Source organism: Lissotriton vulgaris, chromosome 7 (assembly GCF_964263255.1).
Source record: "Lissotriton vulgaris chromosome 7, aLisVul1.2, whole genome shotgun sequence".
Taxonomy (NCBI): Eukaryota; Metazoa; Chordata; class Amphibia; order Caudata; family Salamandridae; genus Lissotriton; species Lissotriton vulgaris.
In genome coordinates, this window is record NC_141695.1 from 422,363,585 (window position 1) to 422,379,099 (window position 15,515).

The 15,515-nt window shown below is 44.5% G+C and overlaps 1 protein-coding gene across 2 annotated transcripts in view; it reads left to right on the top strand.

Annotated features, from left to right (window-relative positions):
* The window catches only part of LOC147701777 (sulfotransferase 2A1-like), a 106,372-nt gene extending 91,833 nt beyond the window's left edge, over positions 1-14,539 (top strand). For both annotated transcript variants that reach the window (XM_086930403.1, XM_086930404.1), the window contains exons 7-8: positions 3,782-5,419; positions 13,505-14,539. In XM_086930403.1, coding sequence (XP_086786529.1) covers positions 3,782-3,897 — 116 coding nt within the window. In that variant the 3' untranslated portion in view covers positions 3,898-5,419; positions 13,505-14,539. The remainder of the gene's footprint in view (positions 1-3,781; positions 5,420-13,504) is intronic.
* Positions 14,540-15,515: the final 976 nt, after the last annotated feature.

Sequence of the window (15,515 nt, forward strand, 5' to 3'; positions counted from 1 at the left end):
CTTATTTTTAAAATTTAGATACGGAACACTTCCATTGAACACTTTTACCAGGCGTTGGAAGTCCTCTCTGTCTAACCATTCTAGCTGCCCTGGATGTGCAAACCCTACTGAGTCTCTAGCACGCTTCTTATTTGCCTGTAGAGCATACAGTGGACCCAGGAGAAGGTGGCTGAAGCCAGTATGCAGAGAACTGGGAGTCAGGCACTATGCGACGGCACTCCGTATACTGGCAACGGACACAACATCTATGATGGTTTTCTGCGGAGTTGCCAAGTTTCTGGGAAAGGCCTGGCAGATAAGTTTAAGACTGATAAAATCGAAAACGTGGTAGGAAACTGTGTATTATAAAGCATTAGAATATCACCGGTTCTCTGTCTTAGGGCCTTATTTTATCTATCTTTTAACTGTATATTGTCTCCATTTGCTGTAGAAAGGACTTCTCTTTTTAAAGTTTTTAAAATTCCTTTTAATAATGAACTGTATGTTCTTTTATGATAATCCTAATGTTTGCCGACGACTGTCTTCTTAATTTCTACCAATCCTAATGTTTGCCGACAACTGTCTTATTATTTCTAAGACCCCAAGTGGTCTGCAAAAAGCGCTCGGGATTTTTGAAATATATTGTACTGACCATGGCCTGGAAATTAATGTCTCAAAATCCAAATGTATGTCTTTTAATCAACACAAGTCATTCAAAGGAAAGGTCTTGATGAATAACCTACCACTAGAGCAAGTAAATCCGTTCTCATATCTAGGTGTTACCATCCAACATGACCTACGATGGAATGAACAGATTGACCTGGCTACCCTCAAGCACAGTCAAATGGCAGGGGCACTGACCCGCGAACATGCAAAATCCCTGACAAAACCGATGGCACCTGCACTTAAAGTTTATAATGCAAAGGCCGTGAGTGCAGCACTTTATGGGGTTGAGATGTGGGGACAGGGAAACCTAAGTAAGCTAACAGCCTCCGAAAACAGGTTCCTACGAAATCTTGCTATGCTCCCTCACAGTACCCCCATGGGCACGGTTCTACAGGACCTAGGCATAAAACCAATTGAGATCATTGCAAATCTCCGTCCTGTATTGTACTGGCTTCGAATATGGGTAACGCCTGAGCTGAAAATATTTGCCGTGGGACTCCTGGACATTATTAAATGTGATATCTTTCACCAGATAAAATGGCTCTCTGGAATTAGAGCGGTTCTCAGAGAGCTGGGACTGGCGGAAACATGGGATGACCCAACCAATGCTGTATTTCCATCAAAAAAGGTCCTTAAGGGCTTGTATTGGGAGATGATATCTTCAAAACACTTCAGGACAGTCCCCCCACTTTCATTAACAGGGGTGTTTATGGAGTTCAAGGATGAAACTCGTTTCGAGACATTCTTGGACGACATAACAAAGCCATTGGATAGAAAACTTTATTTTCAATTGAGAATTGGTAGTATACCTATCAGATCTTTTACATCCAGTTGGTCAAACGGTGGAAGTAGCTCCTGTCCATTTTGCCCAGATATCAAAGAAACAGTTGGCCACTTACTAATTGTGTGCCCAGCCTACTCTGCCCCGCGCAGAGTTTGGCTGCGACCTATGGCTAAACTATTAGGTACTCAGAGTGGAACTGTGGCTACTAGAATCATTTGCACAAACCCAAGCCCTGTAATATATATAGCTGTGGCAAAATATCTAGGATGGGCCTGGATTATTAGAAGTAAAAAATGTAAAGGGGTTGGCTTTTGAAAATGCACTTTATCAATGAATACTTGATGTATCTTAAAATTGGTTATTTTTATTACAATGAATTATCTGTTTTAAATTTTGTATAAATTTTAATTCTATTTTTATATAAATTTTTATATGTAGTGCTTTTATGACTATGTCGAATAAAGCTTGTTTGACTGACTGTACTTTTATGATAAATTTTATTTTTTATCGAAATAAAGTATTACAACAACATAGAAAAAAGGGAGTATAAACAACATCTGATAATGTCCAGCCATGGACCGCTTCCATTTCTCACTGTTTTGTTTTTGTTTCGGTTTTTACTGCACTGTTGCCAAACAGACTTATTGTTTCTAAAAAATACAATCCGATTTGGGAAGGTCTTCTTCAACCAAGTACAGTAAAACTTCTTGCTGTCGGCTAATGGATGGTGTCTCCTTCCACCTCCAACTGCATGCGTGCATTGCATAGCATGAGGAATGATTTTGCTTCTCCCTCTTACCACTTGTTGTTTCCTCCCTCTGGTGTGTCCGCAGTCATTGATCCCTATGCGCCTGGTTTCCCCACACTACTCCAGCAGCCTCCCTGGCACCAGCCTACCATTCCTGCCTAAACGCTCTTGGGCTTAAACTCAAGCTAACATGGCTGTATACACCGTGTGTGTTGCCTGCAGAGCCGGACTGGCCTTAGTGGGCACCAAGCTTTTCCCTGGTGGGCCGGAAGTGTGAGGACTGGTTTTCTACCCGTTTTTACTGGAGGACAGTTTTGCAGCAGTGCTGCAATATCCGCGCACTGTAACAAAAGCGGCAGCAGTGCTTGACACTAGCACCCTTCCCCCAGCCCGCACTTCTGAGTAGCCCCCCACCACACCCTGCCCTGGTTGAGCAGAATTGCCAGGGCCAGTTTTTGTTCCCAGTCCAGCCATGGTTGCCTGGCTCATGGGGTCACATTTAGCTGTGCCGCTCTGTTACAAGCTACATTGGTAGTCTTAAGCAATTTCAATAGCCAGCACCATGATGAGTGCCTACTTCCTGCTGCTCTTTGGTGTTTCTGAGCTTGCTCTTCTCTGCCATTATTTCTGCATCCCCGCTGCACTCGCCACCCTTCCTCTATATTGCCATGTCCATCCTCTAGATTGCCATGCTTCTGCCACAATTATGTAGGGTAGCCCCTGCTAACACTTTCATCTCCCCGCCTCTCCTCTTCCTCATTTTCCCTGTTCCTGTCTCTTGCCTACATGTTTCTTACTTTAATGTCCTTATGCTGTGGTTTTATGCATTAGCACATTAAACCCACATCTGTTGGCTTTGTGCCACTGCTTGCTTTTGGTCCCAGTACATGATGTGTGGCAGACTTGCTATAGTAATTTCTTCTTTAATAGCCGCAAATCTAGTCCTTAGTTATTTTCAATTTGTCGAAAAACGATTTGGGGTAAAAATGTCTCCGGTTTGTATTAAAAATCACAAGAGCTCACATGCCAGAATTTTGAGGACTTTAAACTGCCAGTGTTTTGTTACCTACAGGTCAGTATTTGATCAATAAGTTCTGTTCACTCTTAAGTTATTTTGAAGATATCTAGACAGTTTTTTGCAAAATGTAATTTTGTTTAATATTTGGATATTCATTTATGCGCACAAAAGGTACCATTGCTTATTCTGGCTGCACCCGTTTTCCGCAGGTGGGGTGTTATGTCAATATACTGCCATGATGTAAACCTCACTTGCCAATCGATATGTTGCTAGGAGACCCATTTGTCAATGGCCTGGTTTCGTCTATGTGTTAACTTTCTGGAAACAGCATTTTCCTAATATAGTTGCTTCATGAAAAGTCAGAAACCTTTCGATGTATGCACGTAATTCATTCCAAGAAACGGCTAAATTTCCCAGAAGAGTCATTAGCAGAGCTGCTTGGCGCAGTAGCCACTGGTGATAAGTGATTCCGGGCCTTGGTTGGACATCTAACTTCTGCTAAAGAGTCCTGCGAGGCCTGGGCTGAGGAATGCCAATCTATCCTGGCTGACTGCGCCTTTCCCCCCCCCCCCCTCATATTTTTCAGGAATCTCCGGGGACTGGAAGAATTATTTCACCGTAGCTCAGAATGAGGAGTTTGACAAGATTTTCGAGGAGAAGATGAAGAATTTCAACCTCAAGGAGCGGTTTGGATGGGACTGAAACCAGCAGCATCGGAATGACGTGGCCTCTTGATGGGATTCGATGCCTTAACGTGTAGGCAGAAGGCCGCAGAAAATATTTACATACACTACAAATGTTTTCTACGTCATAAATGTGTGCCGCCATTTTGAAAGCCTTCGTTATGTTTAGAGTGAAACTGTCAGCCATTTACCTCAGCTAAGACACATACAGATGTATTTTAATTGCAGATATGGGCGCCATGTTTGTTTAGTTTGTCTATCTCCCGTTCTTCAGTAACACTGTAAACTGTCTTTGCTCTCTCACTAGAAACTCCCAGCAATAAAAAAAAAAAATCACAAGTTCACACCCTCATGAAAGGGATGGAAAGTAAAAGATCACACTGCCTTAAAGTAGGGACAAAATGATCATGAACATGGGTGCTGCTCTCATTTCAACTGCACCAGTCGCCATCACATCCCAGTAGTGTCCTGTTGTATTGCTTGTGTTTTCTGATGCAGCATTTTCGTGGAACCACTATTCGTTCAGCTCTGCTTCTTTGTTACTGTAGAGAAAACCGGCTTACATAGTTCTCAAATTCTTGCTTTCTTTTACTTCTTCTCTGATGCCTTTACCTATTTATTTACTTTCTCAAATGTTTCACTTTGCTGAAGTTACTGTATCAGAAACTGAAGTCTGCAGTTTGTGCACTTGAAATCAGAGAGTTGAGGGGTGTCCATTCAGCGCAGTAAGCCTGTTGGTTGAGAAACTTTATAAAGTTGTGTTCTCCTGCCAGTTGCTCAGAGGGGTGTGTTTTCATTGTTTTCATAGTAGCACAAGAACTACAAGGATCACGTAAATACCTGCTGTCTTGTGGGCCAAATGCAAGTCGGAGATGGGGTGCCTGGAGGAAGCTCCATGTTTAATCACAAGAGCAAAGGACACACTGGCAAAGTCTGAGGTCCATCCCAACAAATCCTGTGCGTCTCTTTGGAGTAGTGAACAGCGCTAGGCACAAATTATGTTTCCAGAAGAGTCAAAAGGATTCACTGATTCCTTCGAAGACATACATGGACTGTGGGTAAAGCAGATGAGATTACGGCTGCTGTGGCAGCTGGACTGGAAACCAAGAAGTGTAGAAAAGCCAGGGTGGAGCACAGATAGCCAGCCACTGAAGCAAGATACAGAATTTAGAGGGCAAGTTTTCATAATGTAGGCCTAACCTTTCTAATCTCAGTAGGTAGGTTCACTCTACCACACACGAAAGCAAATTAGAGGCCTGGCATGACTTTTGAAGAGGGACAAGAATCTAAATCCGAAATGTGGCCACAAGGGTGGGAAAGCAGATCATAAAACTTTAGTACAAGAAGCTACTGATTTATTGCTAGTAAGTAAGATGTACTGATTTATTGCTAGTAAGTAAGATGTTCAAAGTTCCAACCAAAAAAGGAGGGAAAGGCAACAGGTGAGGGCATGGTAATGGCAATGTTAAGAGATCAAGGTGATGAGGCCTGGCTAAGAAACGCGGCTAAGAAGAAAACGTCCTTTGTATTTGAGCCAACTTGTGTTTGCTTATTTTTTTATTTTTTTTTTATTTAAAATCTTTATTTCGGCAAAATAGCCATAAAAGACACATGTTTATACATACATAATACAAGAGAATATCAATTCCGTTTATCAATTCATAAAAGCATGCTTGAGTTTTTTTTAAAAATAAGTGCAAAAAGACACAAGTCAACAATCTCCTTATAACACAATTCTCCCGACATAATTCATTTGGCTTAGTTCATTTAGCAGCAGGGGTGTAATACAATATAAAATAGACCTTCTTGAAGTATCTGTCATAATTTCTCAAAGCATTTTACCCAATTTCTTTCGTATAAAAAACACTGATTTTAAGAATCCACTAACGCTAAATACAATGAACTGGGCAGTGTCCGTTTTGACAATCCTATATGCAGTTTGACAATTTCTAGTTCCTAGGAGAGCGCACATAGGTTTTAGCCATTTCTTCCGGGCTTTCGTGTACGCCTTGCATACAAAGAGCATGTGAACTTCATTCTCCAGACAAGAAACTAAACACATAGGACATATTCTATTATTGTCAATTGTACACGTCACACTTTTCTTTGACCAACGTTCTAAATTAGAATTTAGCATGAGATTCCCATATCTGAATTTCAGGTAAAGGGTCTTGGCCACAGGAGGCTCAATTTCATCCAGAAATGGTTCGAAACAAGGTTCATCTTTAAACAATAAGAAATCTTTAGTTAAAGTCCCAGTTCTACTCTCATGTACAACCTTATTGTTCATATAGGACCAAAAAGCTCTCTTCACTATGGTTTTTGCAAAGGGTGGAAGGTTTTCCGGCTGTTCCCATAATGAATATAGGCCCAGCATTCTAAACCATTTTTGTATATGTCCAAACCATAGGATGGAGTTAAAAGAATCGAGGTTTAATACCTCTTTGAGACTATTCCTATAGTCCAATAATTCTGGAGTGGACCAAATTCTAATCCAGAACATCAAAGGTCTTAAAATAGTGAAATAATCAGTTCGTTTGAAATTTAAATCAAATTGGAGGGGGATTAGGGGGGTGCTAGTAGGAACCCTTACAATGGATCTCATAAATTTGTTATCCAATCCTTGAAAGCACTCTCTGTCCCAGGGACCCCATATTTCAGCCCCATATAGAGTAGCAGATTGGATTTTAAATTTAAAGAGTTCAAGAACAGGTGTTACACTCTTGCTTGTACTAGCATTCAGTTTGCTCATTATAGGCTTGACATTTTGAGCATATACCACCTTACTTTTCTCAATTTGGGCCTTCCACGTTAATTTAGAGTCAAGTACCACCCCCAAATAAGAAAAGTTATCAACAACTCCAAGAGTTTGTCCGTTCAGAGTCAAAACCCCTCTATCAGGTCTGCTAGGGTTTAATGCCATACATTTAGTTTTGTTAATATTTATTTCCAAGCCTTTTTTTTCACAGTAGCCACTAAAGGAGTTTAAGAGTATCTGGAGGCCCCTCTTAGTCTGGGATATAAGGATGGTATCATCCGCGAAGAGCAACGCAGGTACTCTCTCTCCATTTAGCTGGGGTGAATCGTTGTTACAGGCATTTAGATATTCTGGAACATCATTAACAAAAATAGAGAATAAAGTGGGGGCCAAAACACATCCCTGACGAACGCCACGCTCGATAGAAATATCGCGGGTCAGTTCGCCATTAGGGCCCCATCGAATGTTGGCATGATTTCTAGCGTGTAACTCAATTATCTGTGTTAACAGACACCCTGGCATCCCGGCTTTATTCAAGGTGCTCCAGAGCAAATTTCTAGGAACAAGATCAAATGCAGCTCTAAGGTCAACAAACGCTACATATAAGTGACCCTTCCTAATGTGTACGTACTTCCAGTAAATACAACAGAATCTGAAGACCTGGTCCAGTGTACTGGTCTTAGACCTAAAGCCGGCCTGAAATTTAGTAAATATTTTAGACTCCTCCAGCCAATCATTCATTCGATATAATAAATGCTTGGCATAGAGTTTCTGCAGGGTATCCATTAAACTAATGGGTCTATAATTAGAGGGATCAGATCTGTTACCTTTTTTAAAAATTAGTACAACCTCCGCTGCACGCCAACTTTCGGGAAAGGAACAATCTTTTGACAAAACGTTAAATAAACGATTTATATAAGGAGCCCAGACTTCAATTGCGTGTTTGTAAAGGTCACCAGGTATTTTGTCCGGACCGGGGGCTTTACTGTTTTTTAGTTCGTTGATTGCCTTCATTGTTTCTTCCAGTGTAAAATCAAGGCATTCAGGAGGTGGGGGTAGCCATGAGTCCTTATCAGCAGCACTGCCGTATTGTTTGTACAAGGATGTAAAATGATTTACCCAAGTTAATTCATCCAAAAATGTGTCCTTGACGGCTCTTCCTGCATGCCCCCCGTTTGCAACCAACCTCCAAAAGCCAACATTGTCATTTGTTTTAGCGGCAGCCAACATATCTGCCCAAAGCAGCTCATCCCATTCATTTTTAGAAACCTTTAAAACGTGCTTATATTCTTCCCTTGCAAGTTTAACATCCAATTTTGAGCCCTCCTTGATAGCAGTTAGAAGTTTCCTTTTGGCCATCTTACACGAACGATTAAACCAAAGCTTCCCATGGCAACCCATCCTTATGTTTTGCTGATTTTTCTTTGGCATTTTAGTCATGTGAATCTTAAGATTGTCAAAGAAAATTTTGTGTAGTTCAACAAAATGCGCATAGTTCTCAGTTAGGAAGGGTTGATCAGCTATGGGGCCAAAAATTGAATCAAAAAGAGAATAGACCGTTGCTAGAATTGTACCATCAGATAGCAAATGTGGCCACTTTAGGGCACGTCTATTGTTGTTGATGTGTACATTTTCACATAGTTCATCAGCAGCTTCCCTGTTCATAAAATCACCGAACATATGTGCATCGATATAGAGTTCCAGGGGATAATGATCACTCTCATCCCTGTTTACTACTCTAAAATCCATCATAAAGTGCCAAATGCTCAGCGATACAAGAATAAAGTCAAGCCTGCTTTTTGATTTTGCAAAGGTTGGCTGTTTGGTTAGATCAGACGGAAAACGTCCATTGCAGGCTCTCAAGCTATGATCAACTGTTAGCCTTATGAGTTGGACTGCTAGGGTGGTACACTTGACGTATTTTGCAGTTTCGAGCTGGGGGATGTTATAGGCATGGTCCTCATCCTCGAGAGCTTCAGTGATGCCAAGAATTGGTTCGAAATTGCAATTCAAGTCACCTCCCAGAATTACTGGGACATCGCCGACTACTGTTTTTAAGAAGGAGTCCAAGATTTCCAGGGTAGGTGAAACCCTAGAGCGACCTATGGGTCTATTATAGACATTGATAATGTAGTATTCATACCCCTTTGCAGTAGAGATCTTTATAGCTAGAATATCAGGGGTTCCTGTGTCTATATATTCCGCCCTTACAGATATTGTAATTTTAATCCATATGATCAATCCCCCAGCTGGCCTTCCCCTCTCAGATTGTGTAGCCATTTTACCAAAGGTTTTAAAACCCAACCTGTGTGGAATATCCATAGACCAAGTTTCCTGCAATAGGCAGATTTCGCCAGAATCAACGTAGTCTGCCCATTCGGGGTCCTTCAAATTTTTTCCTACCCCAGCAATATTCCAGGATAGAAATTTCAATTTTGGGATTGGCACTTTATCAGGAAGGTCACAGTTAACAGTAGGCACTACTAAGACCGACAAAGGGACAGTACTATCTAAGTGTGTGTTATCTACTTGGTTCTCTGCGTTTGTTACCACTGCCCCTATTGCACGATTAAGATTTTCACCATAACATTCTTTCGGCTTGTTAGTGCATACTGGGTTACCTTCAGGATTGGTTTGCTTATAAGAAGTGGTTATTCCTAAACTACAAGGATCCTGCCCCACACCCAGTGTACAATACAAATCATAGAGCATGGGGATACAATTTGGCATGGTCTCAAGTCAGTCCGCTGCATCTAGGCAGCTGAACCTATTGTATGTGGGAACTCCAGGCCACACATTTAGCTCAGTTTGTCTGACCGGATTTGGTGCGTAGCCATGAAACAAATCAGGAGTGGTATTCCAACCAGGACCATACTTGGGGACCCTCGGAGGAGGGTAAAAAAATGAAAGGGGTCTAGCTGTAATGGGGTATGTGTCTCCATACGATTTCCATGCACAGATTTGTTCCGCACTATGTGGTTCCTCAAATGAGACAACTATACAGTCGCCCGGAACAGACTTTGTCATTTGTCCAACCCATGGCACCCTGCGTACCATCAAAATTTTGCTTCTCATGTGATTTGGAATCGGTTTATTTGAATTTAACCAATAAATCACCTTGTTTTTTAGTGAAGCAAAATTCTCTTCGTTTTGATTTTGTAGTTCAGGGACGCCGGTGAGGACAATAACAAATGGACTAGCATCAGGGGGCAGGTCGATATATCCTCCCCTGAAGTTATTGTAGGGAGGAGCTGGCTGAGAATTATGTGAGTCTATTCTATTTACTTGGGATCTATCGAGCATGGATTTATTAGTACCCTGAGTATTATTGCTCTTGTGGGGTCTGGTTGTTTGCAAGGACTTCTGAGAAACAGAAGAATTAGCAGTCGGAGGATTAGTGGTAGGGACATTTACTGGCTGTGATTTTTTACATTGGGCAGCAGCAGAAGGCTGAGGTTTGGTTGTATTCACCGGTGGCACATTCGATGGAGTAGAAGTAGGTGCTGTTCGGTGGGTAACTTTCAAATTGGAGTTTTTATTAGTGACTGCCCCTTCTTTTTGTTGCAAAACACTAAATGGATTAGTATTTGGGGTTACAGCAGGTGCCAGAGTTTGAGCATGTATGGAAGTATTATTGCCATTGAGGCTTATACTTGCTAATGTTATAACCCTCTTCTCTACCTCAAGTAATTGATTTTCAATTCCAGCTAGTCTAACTTCTAATGGCCTGAGAAGTGCTTTAAGCGTTTCCCAGACTATTTTCAAGAATTCTTCCCTGTCCCCTTGTGTGGAGTGCCTAGATGTAGAGATATTTTCACCCTCTTCTGTTAGTTCATCCATGCTTTGTACCGGGTTAGATAGCTCTATGTTGTCAGTACTGCATTGGTTATTAGAGGGCGTAAGGTCAGTTCCAGTAGTAGTGATGACAATTGGCTGGTGGGCCCCCCCCCCCTAGGAGACTTTAGTTTGATGCTATCTTAGCCTTCTTTCTAGCGTAGACGGATGGATTATTACGTTTGCGTTTTTGTTTAAGTGGTGGCTTAACAGTTTCACGGGTGTCACTCAAACCAATTCCCCCCAGCACTTTGTCCCCCGGGTTAGCCTCAGTCAGGAGTTCAGAAGGTGAAGTGTTTTCTGAAGCTACACTATCAGGTAAACCTTGGCTGCCTACTTCTAAGTTAATAATAGGAGCTGCCTCCTCATGTATCTGGTGTACTTCAGCCAAGGTGATAATTGGAACAGGGCCAGTAACGCGCTCCGGGGTTTTAGAAGTAGCAATATGACCCAAGGAAGATTTCTTTTTCAGTGCCAGTTCTATTGACAATTTCCTTGCAGACTCCAGCTCTAAGGAGACTCTGTGCTGGAGCTTAGTTATCTCGTTATCAATAGACAGGCTAGTCCTTGTGATAAAGTCATCCAATGTCCCTGTAGCCTTTTTACCATTTTTTGTGGTTTTACTTCGTGTGGCTCTAACAGACATATTTGAAGGTGGGGATATAGCCTTTGCAGAATGAAAATTATACTACGGTTTGGACGTTACACAACCAAGGGGGATGGCCCGGTCCGGTCTTGCTCGGTCTGTAACGGCCCTGTCTTTGCCCCGTCTTCGCCCGGGCTGCGTCCCGCGCTGCGGGAGTTTGATAGAGTTAAATAGGGGCGTGGAGGGCGGGGGGCGGGCCAGCAGGGAGAGCGGACCGGAACGGTCTTGCAGGGACTTCTGGGTAATGAAGTCCCCGCACGCTCGCAGCCCCGCTAGTTCCACACGCCCAATACCGCCTGGCTGCCTCGGTGAAACAGGACTCCTCTCCGCGTTTTTCTCAGCCCCGCCACACACAGCGAAGCGGCACCCGCGTAGCGGGTGCGGCGAGATGTTGAATTAGACGCTGCTGTGACTCGCTGGTGCTTCTGCAATCCTCTGTGTGTACAAGTAAGTTTGTATCCAGTTCAAAGTAAAGGTGACCCACTCGCTTGGCCACAGGAACACCCTTTTCAGGTCTCAGGGGGGCGGGGGGCAGGCCAGCAGGGAGAGCGGACCGGAACGGTCTTGCAGGGACTTCTGGGTAATGAAGTCCCCGCACGCTCTCAGCCCCGCTAGTTCCACACGCCCAATACCGCCTGGCTGCCTCGGTGAAACAGGACTCCTCTCCGCGTTTTTCTCAGCCCCGCCACACACAGCGAAGCGGCACCCGCGTAGCGGGTGCGGCGAGATGTTGATTTAGACGCTGCTGTGACTCGCTGGTGCTTCTGCAATCCTCCGTGTGTACAAGTAAGTTTGTATCCAGTTCAAAGTAAAGGTGACCCACTCGCTTGGCCACAGGAACACCCTTTTCAGGTCTCCGGGGGGCGGGCCAGCAGGGAGAGCGGACCGGAACGGTCTTGCAGGGACTTCTGGGTAATGAAGTCCCCGCACGCTCGCAGCCCCGCTAGTTCCACACGCCCAATACCGCCTGGCTGCCTCGGTGAAACAGGACTCCTCTCCGCGTTTTTCTCAGCCCCGCCACACACAGCGAAGCGGCACCCGCGTAGCGGGTGCGGCGAGATGTTGAATTAGACGCTGCTGTGACTCGCTGGTGCTTCTGCAATCCTCTGTGTGTACAAGTAAGTTTGTATCCAGTTCAAAGTAAAGGTGACCCACTCGCTTGGCCACAGGAACACCCTTTTCAGGTCTCAGGGGGGCGGGCCAGCAGGGAGAGCGGACCGGAACGGTCTTGCAGGGACTTCTGGGTAATGAAGTCCCCGCACGCTCTCAGCCCCGCTAGTTCCACACGCCCAATACCGCCTGGCTGCCTCGGTGAAACAGGACTCCTCGCCGCGTTTTTCTCAGCCCCGCCACACACAGCGAAGCGGCACCCGCGTAGCGGGTGCGGCAAGATGTTGATTTAGACGCTGCTGTGACTCGCTGGTGCTTCTGCAATCCTCCGTGTGTACAAGTAAGTTTGTATCCAGTTCAAAGTAAAGGTGACCCACTCGCTTGGCCACAGGAACACCCTTTTCAGGTCTCCGGGGGGCGGGCCAGCAGGGAGAGCGGACCGGAACGGTCTTGCAGGGACTTCTGGGTAATGAAGTCCCCGCACGCTCGCAGCCCCGCTAGTTCCACACGCCCAATACCGCCTGGCTGCCTCGGTGAAACAGGACTCCTCTCCGCGTTTTTCTTAGCCCCGCCACACACAGCGAAGCGGCACCCGCGTAGCGGGTGCGGCGAGATGTTGAATTAGACGCTGCTGTGACTCGCTGGTGCTTCTGCAATCCTCCGTGTGTACAAGTAAGTTTGTATCCAGTTCAAAGTAAAGGTGACCCACTCGCTTGGCCACATGAACACCCTTTTCAGGTCTCAGGGGGGCGGGGGGGCGGGCCAGCAGGGAGAGCGGACCGGAACGGTCTTGCAGGGACTTCTGGGTAATGAAGTCCCCGCACGCTCTCAGCCCCGCTAGTTCGGCGAGATGTTGAATTAGACGCTGCTGTGACTCGCTGGTGCTTCTGCAATCCTCCGTGTGTACAAGTAAGTTTGTATCCAGTTCAAAGTAAAGGTGACCCACTCGCCTGGCCACAGGAACACCCTTTTCAGGTCTCAGGGGGGCGGGGGGGGCGGGCCAGCAGGGAGAGCGGACCGGAACGGTCTTGCAGGGACTTCTGGGTAATGAAGTCCCCGCACGCTCGCAGCCCCGCTAGTTCCACATGCCCAATACCGCTTGGCTGCCTCGGTGAAACAGGACTCCTCTCCGCGTTTTTCTCAGCCCCGCCACACACAGCGAAGCGGCACCCGCGTAGCGGGTGCGGCGAGATGTTGAATTAGACGCTGCTGTGACTCGCTGGTGCTTCTGCAATCCTCCGTGTGTACAAGTAAGTTTGTATCCAGTTCAAAGTAAAGGTGTTTGCTTATTTGATTCAGGCTAATCAGCAAGAACTGCTCATAATTAAAATAAGTGATCAAAGTGTGAACTGTGCCTCTGTGTCACAACTGGACTGATCAAACCCTATGTACATCTGTCTAACCCCTTTCTAATATGTGTATGGTATATTGCTTATTGCTTTTGAAATCTGGGGTCTTTTTACGGTTCTGGGGTGCTCATTGACCAGAGTCGGTCATACGTCAACCTTGTATTCTGATTCATATTTAATATAAGGGAGTCTCATTGTAAAGTGACTTATGAAGTTAGCCTGCATTAGCAATGTTTAGTGATGGATTGTATTGGATAGTAGATGGCTGGGCTAGTAGGCCTCTGCCTTCACTCACCCACTAGCAGTTCAAACACTCCTGGGCAATCTGTGGTGGGCAGCCGATGACACCTGAAGTTTATTCTGTGCTTATTGGAAATGGCTCTCTCCTAGTTAACTAAACAGCCTTATATCCAAAAAATACAATCAGTAGGAATTTAAATGAGTTGTATGTTACTACCTCAACTGTTGCACATCTTCCCACGACTAGACACTACTACCCAAACCTACTTCTACATCAAAGCAGCTGTAATATTGACATCCGCTAAACTTCTGAACCCACCCTAACCCTGATCACCTCCACAATTGTGGTTTGAGTCAACGTGTTTGAATTGCTATGGTGATATGTTGGTGTGGTGCAGTGTCAATGTACTGCTTTTTATACAGTGAAAAGTTGCAGTAGCGGATGAAGGGGCTGCTTCTCTTGAAGGAGGCAGATACCTTTTGAGTTGTGATGATAGGTAGTTTATTGCTGGCAAGTCTAGTGATCCCTCAACAACCCCCCTTTCTCTTCTAAGCAACCCTCACCTCGGTTTATCTTCCTTTCTTCTTCTTGGGGTGCTTAAAAAGGCAAATGTATTATACCGTACTTTTTTAATTATTAAAATAGTTTTGTTAAAGATGTAAAAATATTAAGATTTGAAGAAATGCATTTTTCTCAATAAAAATATTTGCAAATAAAACAAAACTGCAAGCCCTCTTTTTACATGATCTTTCATGAGTTGTACTAAGGCAAGAGGATTCTACATAGGCAGTTCCTATTGTGCCACTAGAAATTCGAAGTCCCATGGGCAAGCAGGTTCTCGCATACCATGTTTGGCTAACATATGCCAATGTTTAATAACTACAGTTGAATGTTTTTAGAGTAACACACCTAAAACACACAGTGAACTATTCCACCTGTTTTTGAGGTAAACATGACAGCAGACAAGACACTACCAGATCACATATCCAGCCCATGATGTTTCCACCACCTGCCCCAGATTTTGTCATGTTTCTGCGGGAACCCATGTGCCTCATAGATGGTTGGTCCTAGTGATCACACATAGTGATCACTCAAACCCACACCCTTTCTCCACTTTCCAGTGAGGGGGAACCAAGAACTTCTAGTGACGTGCAATGTTTCGCTTGTCCACCATTGTCGTAAAAAACGAAATTGACAGTTTTTCACTATCCGGACATGCCGTACACATCAGGACATATCCTACCTTTCACATAGACTGCACCCTGCCCACAGGGGCACCTTGGACCAACCTTAAGGGTGAGTCACATGTTAGACATGGTAAAGTTAGGGCCAGGAAATTGGGTGCACTTGCCAGGTCAACATGGCAGTACTAAACTGCACACAGAAACTGCACCTGACTTGTCTGAGACCCTTTTGCAAGGCTGCTTGTGAGGGTGACACAATCAGTGCTGCAGGCCCACTAGCAGCATTTGACTTACAGGCCATGGGCACACACAGTGCACTATACTAGGGACATAGTAGTAAGCCAAACAAGCCAATCATGGAAACACCAATCCATATTAACAATTTACACAGAGAGCATATGCACTTTAGCACTGACAGCAGTGGTAAAATGCCCAGAATTAAAACACCGGACTAGGTGTTCCCACTAAGAAGAGATACCCAGATGAAGCAATAGTAATCCTTTCATTTTCATAAT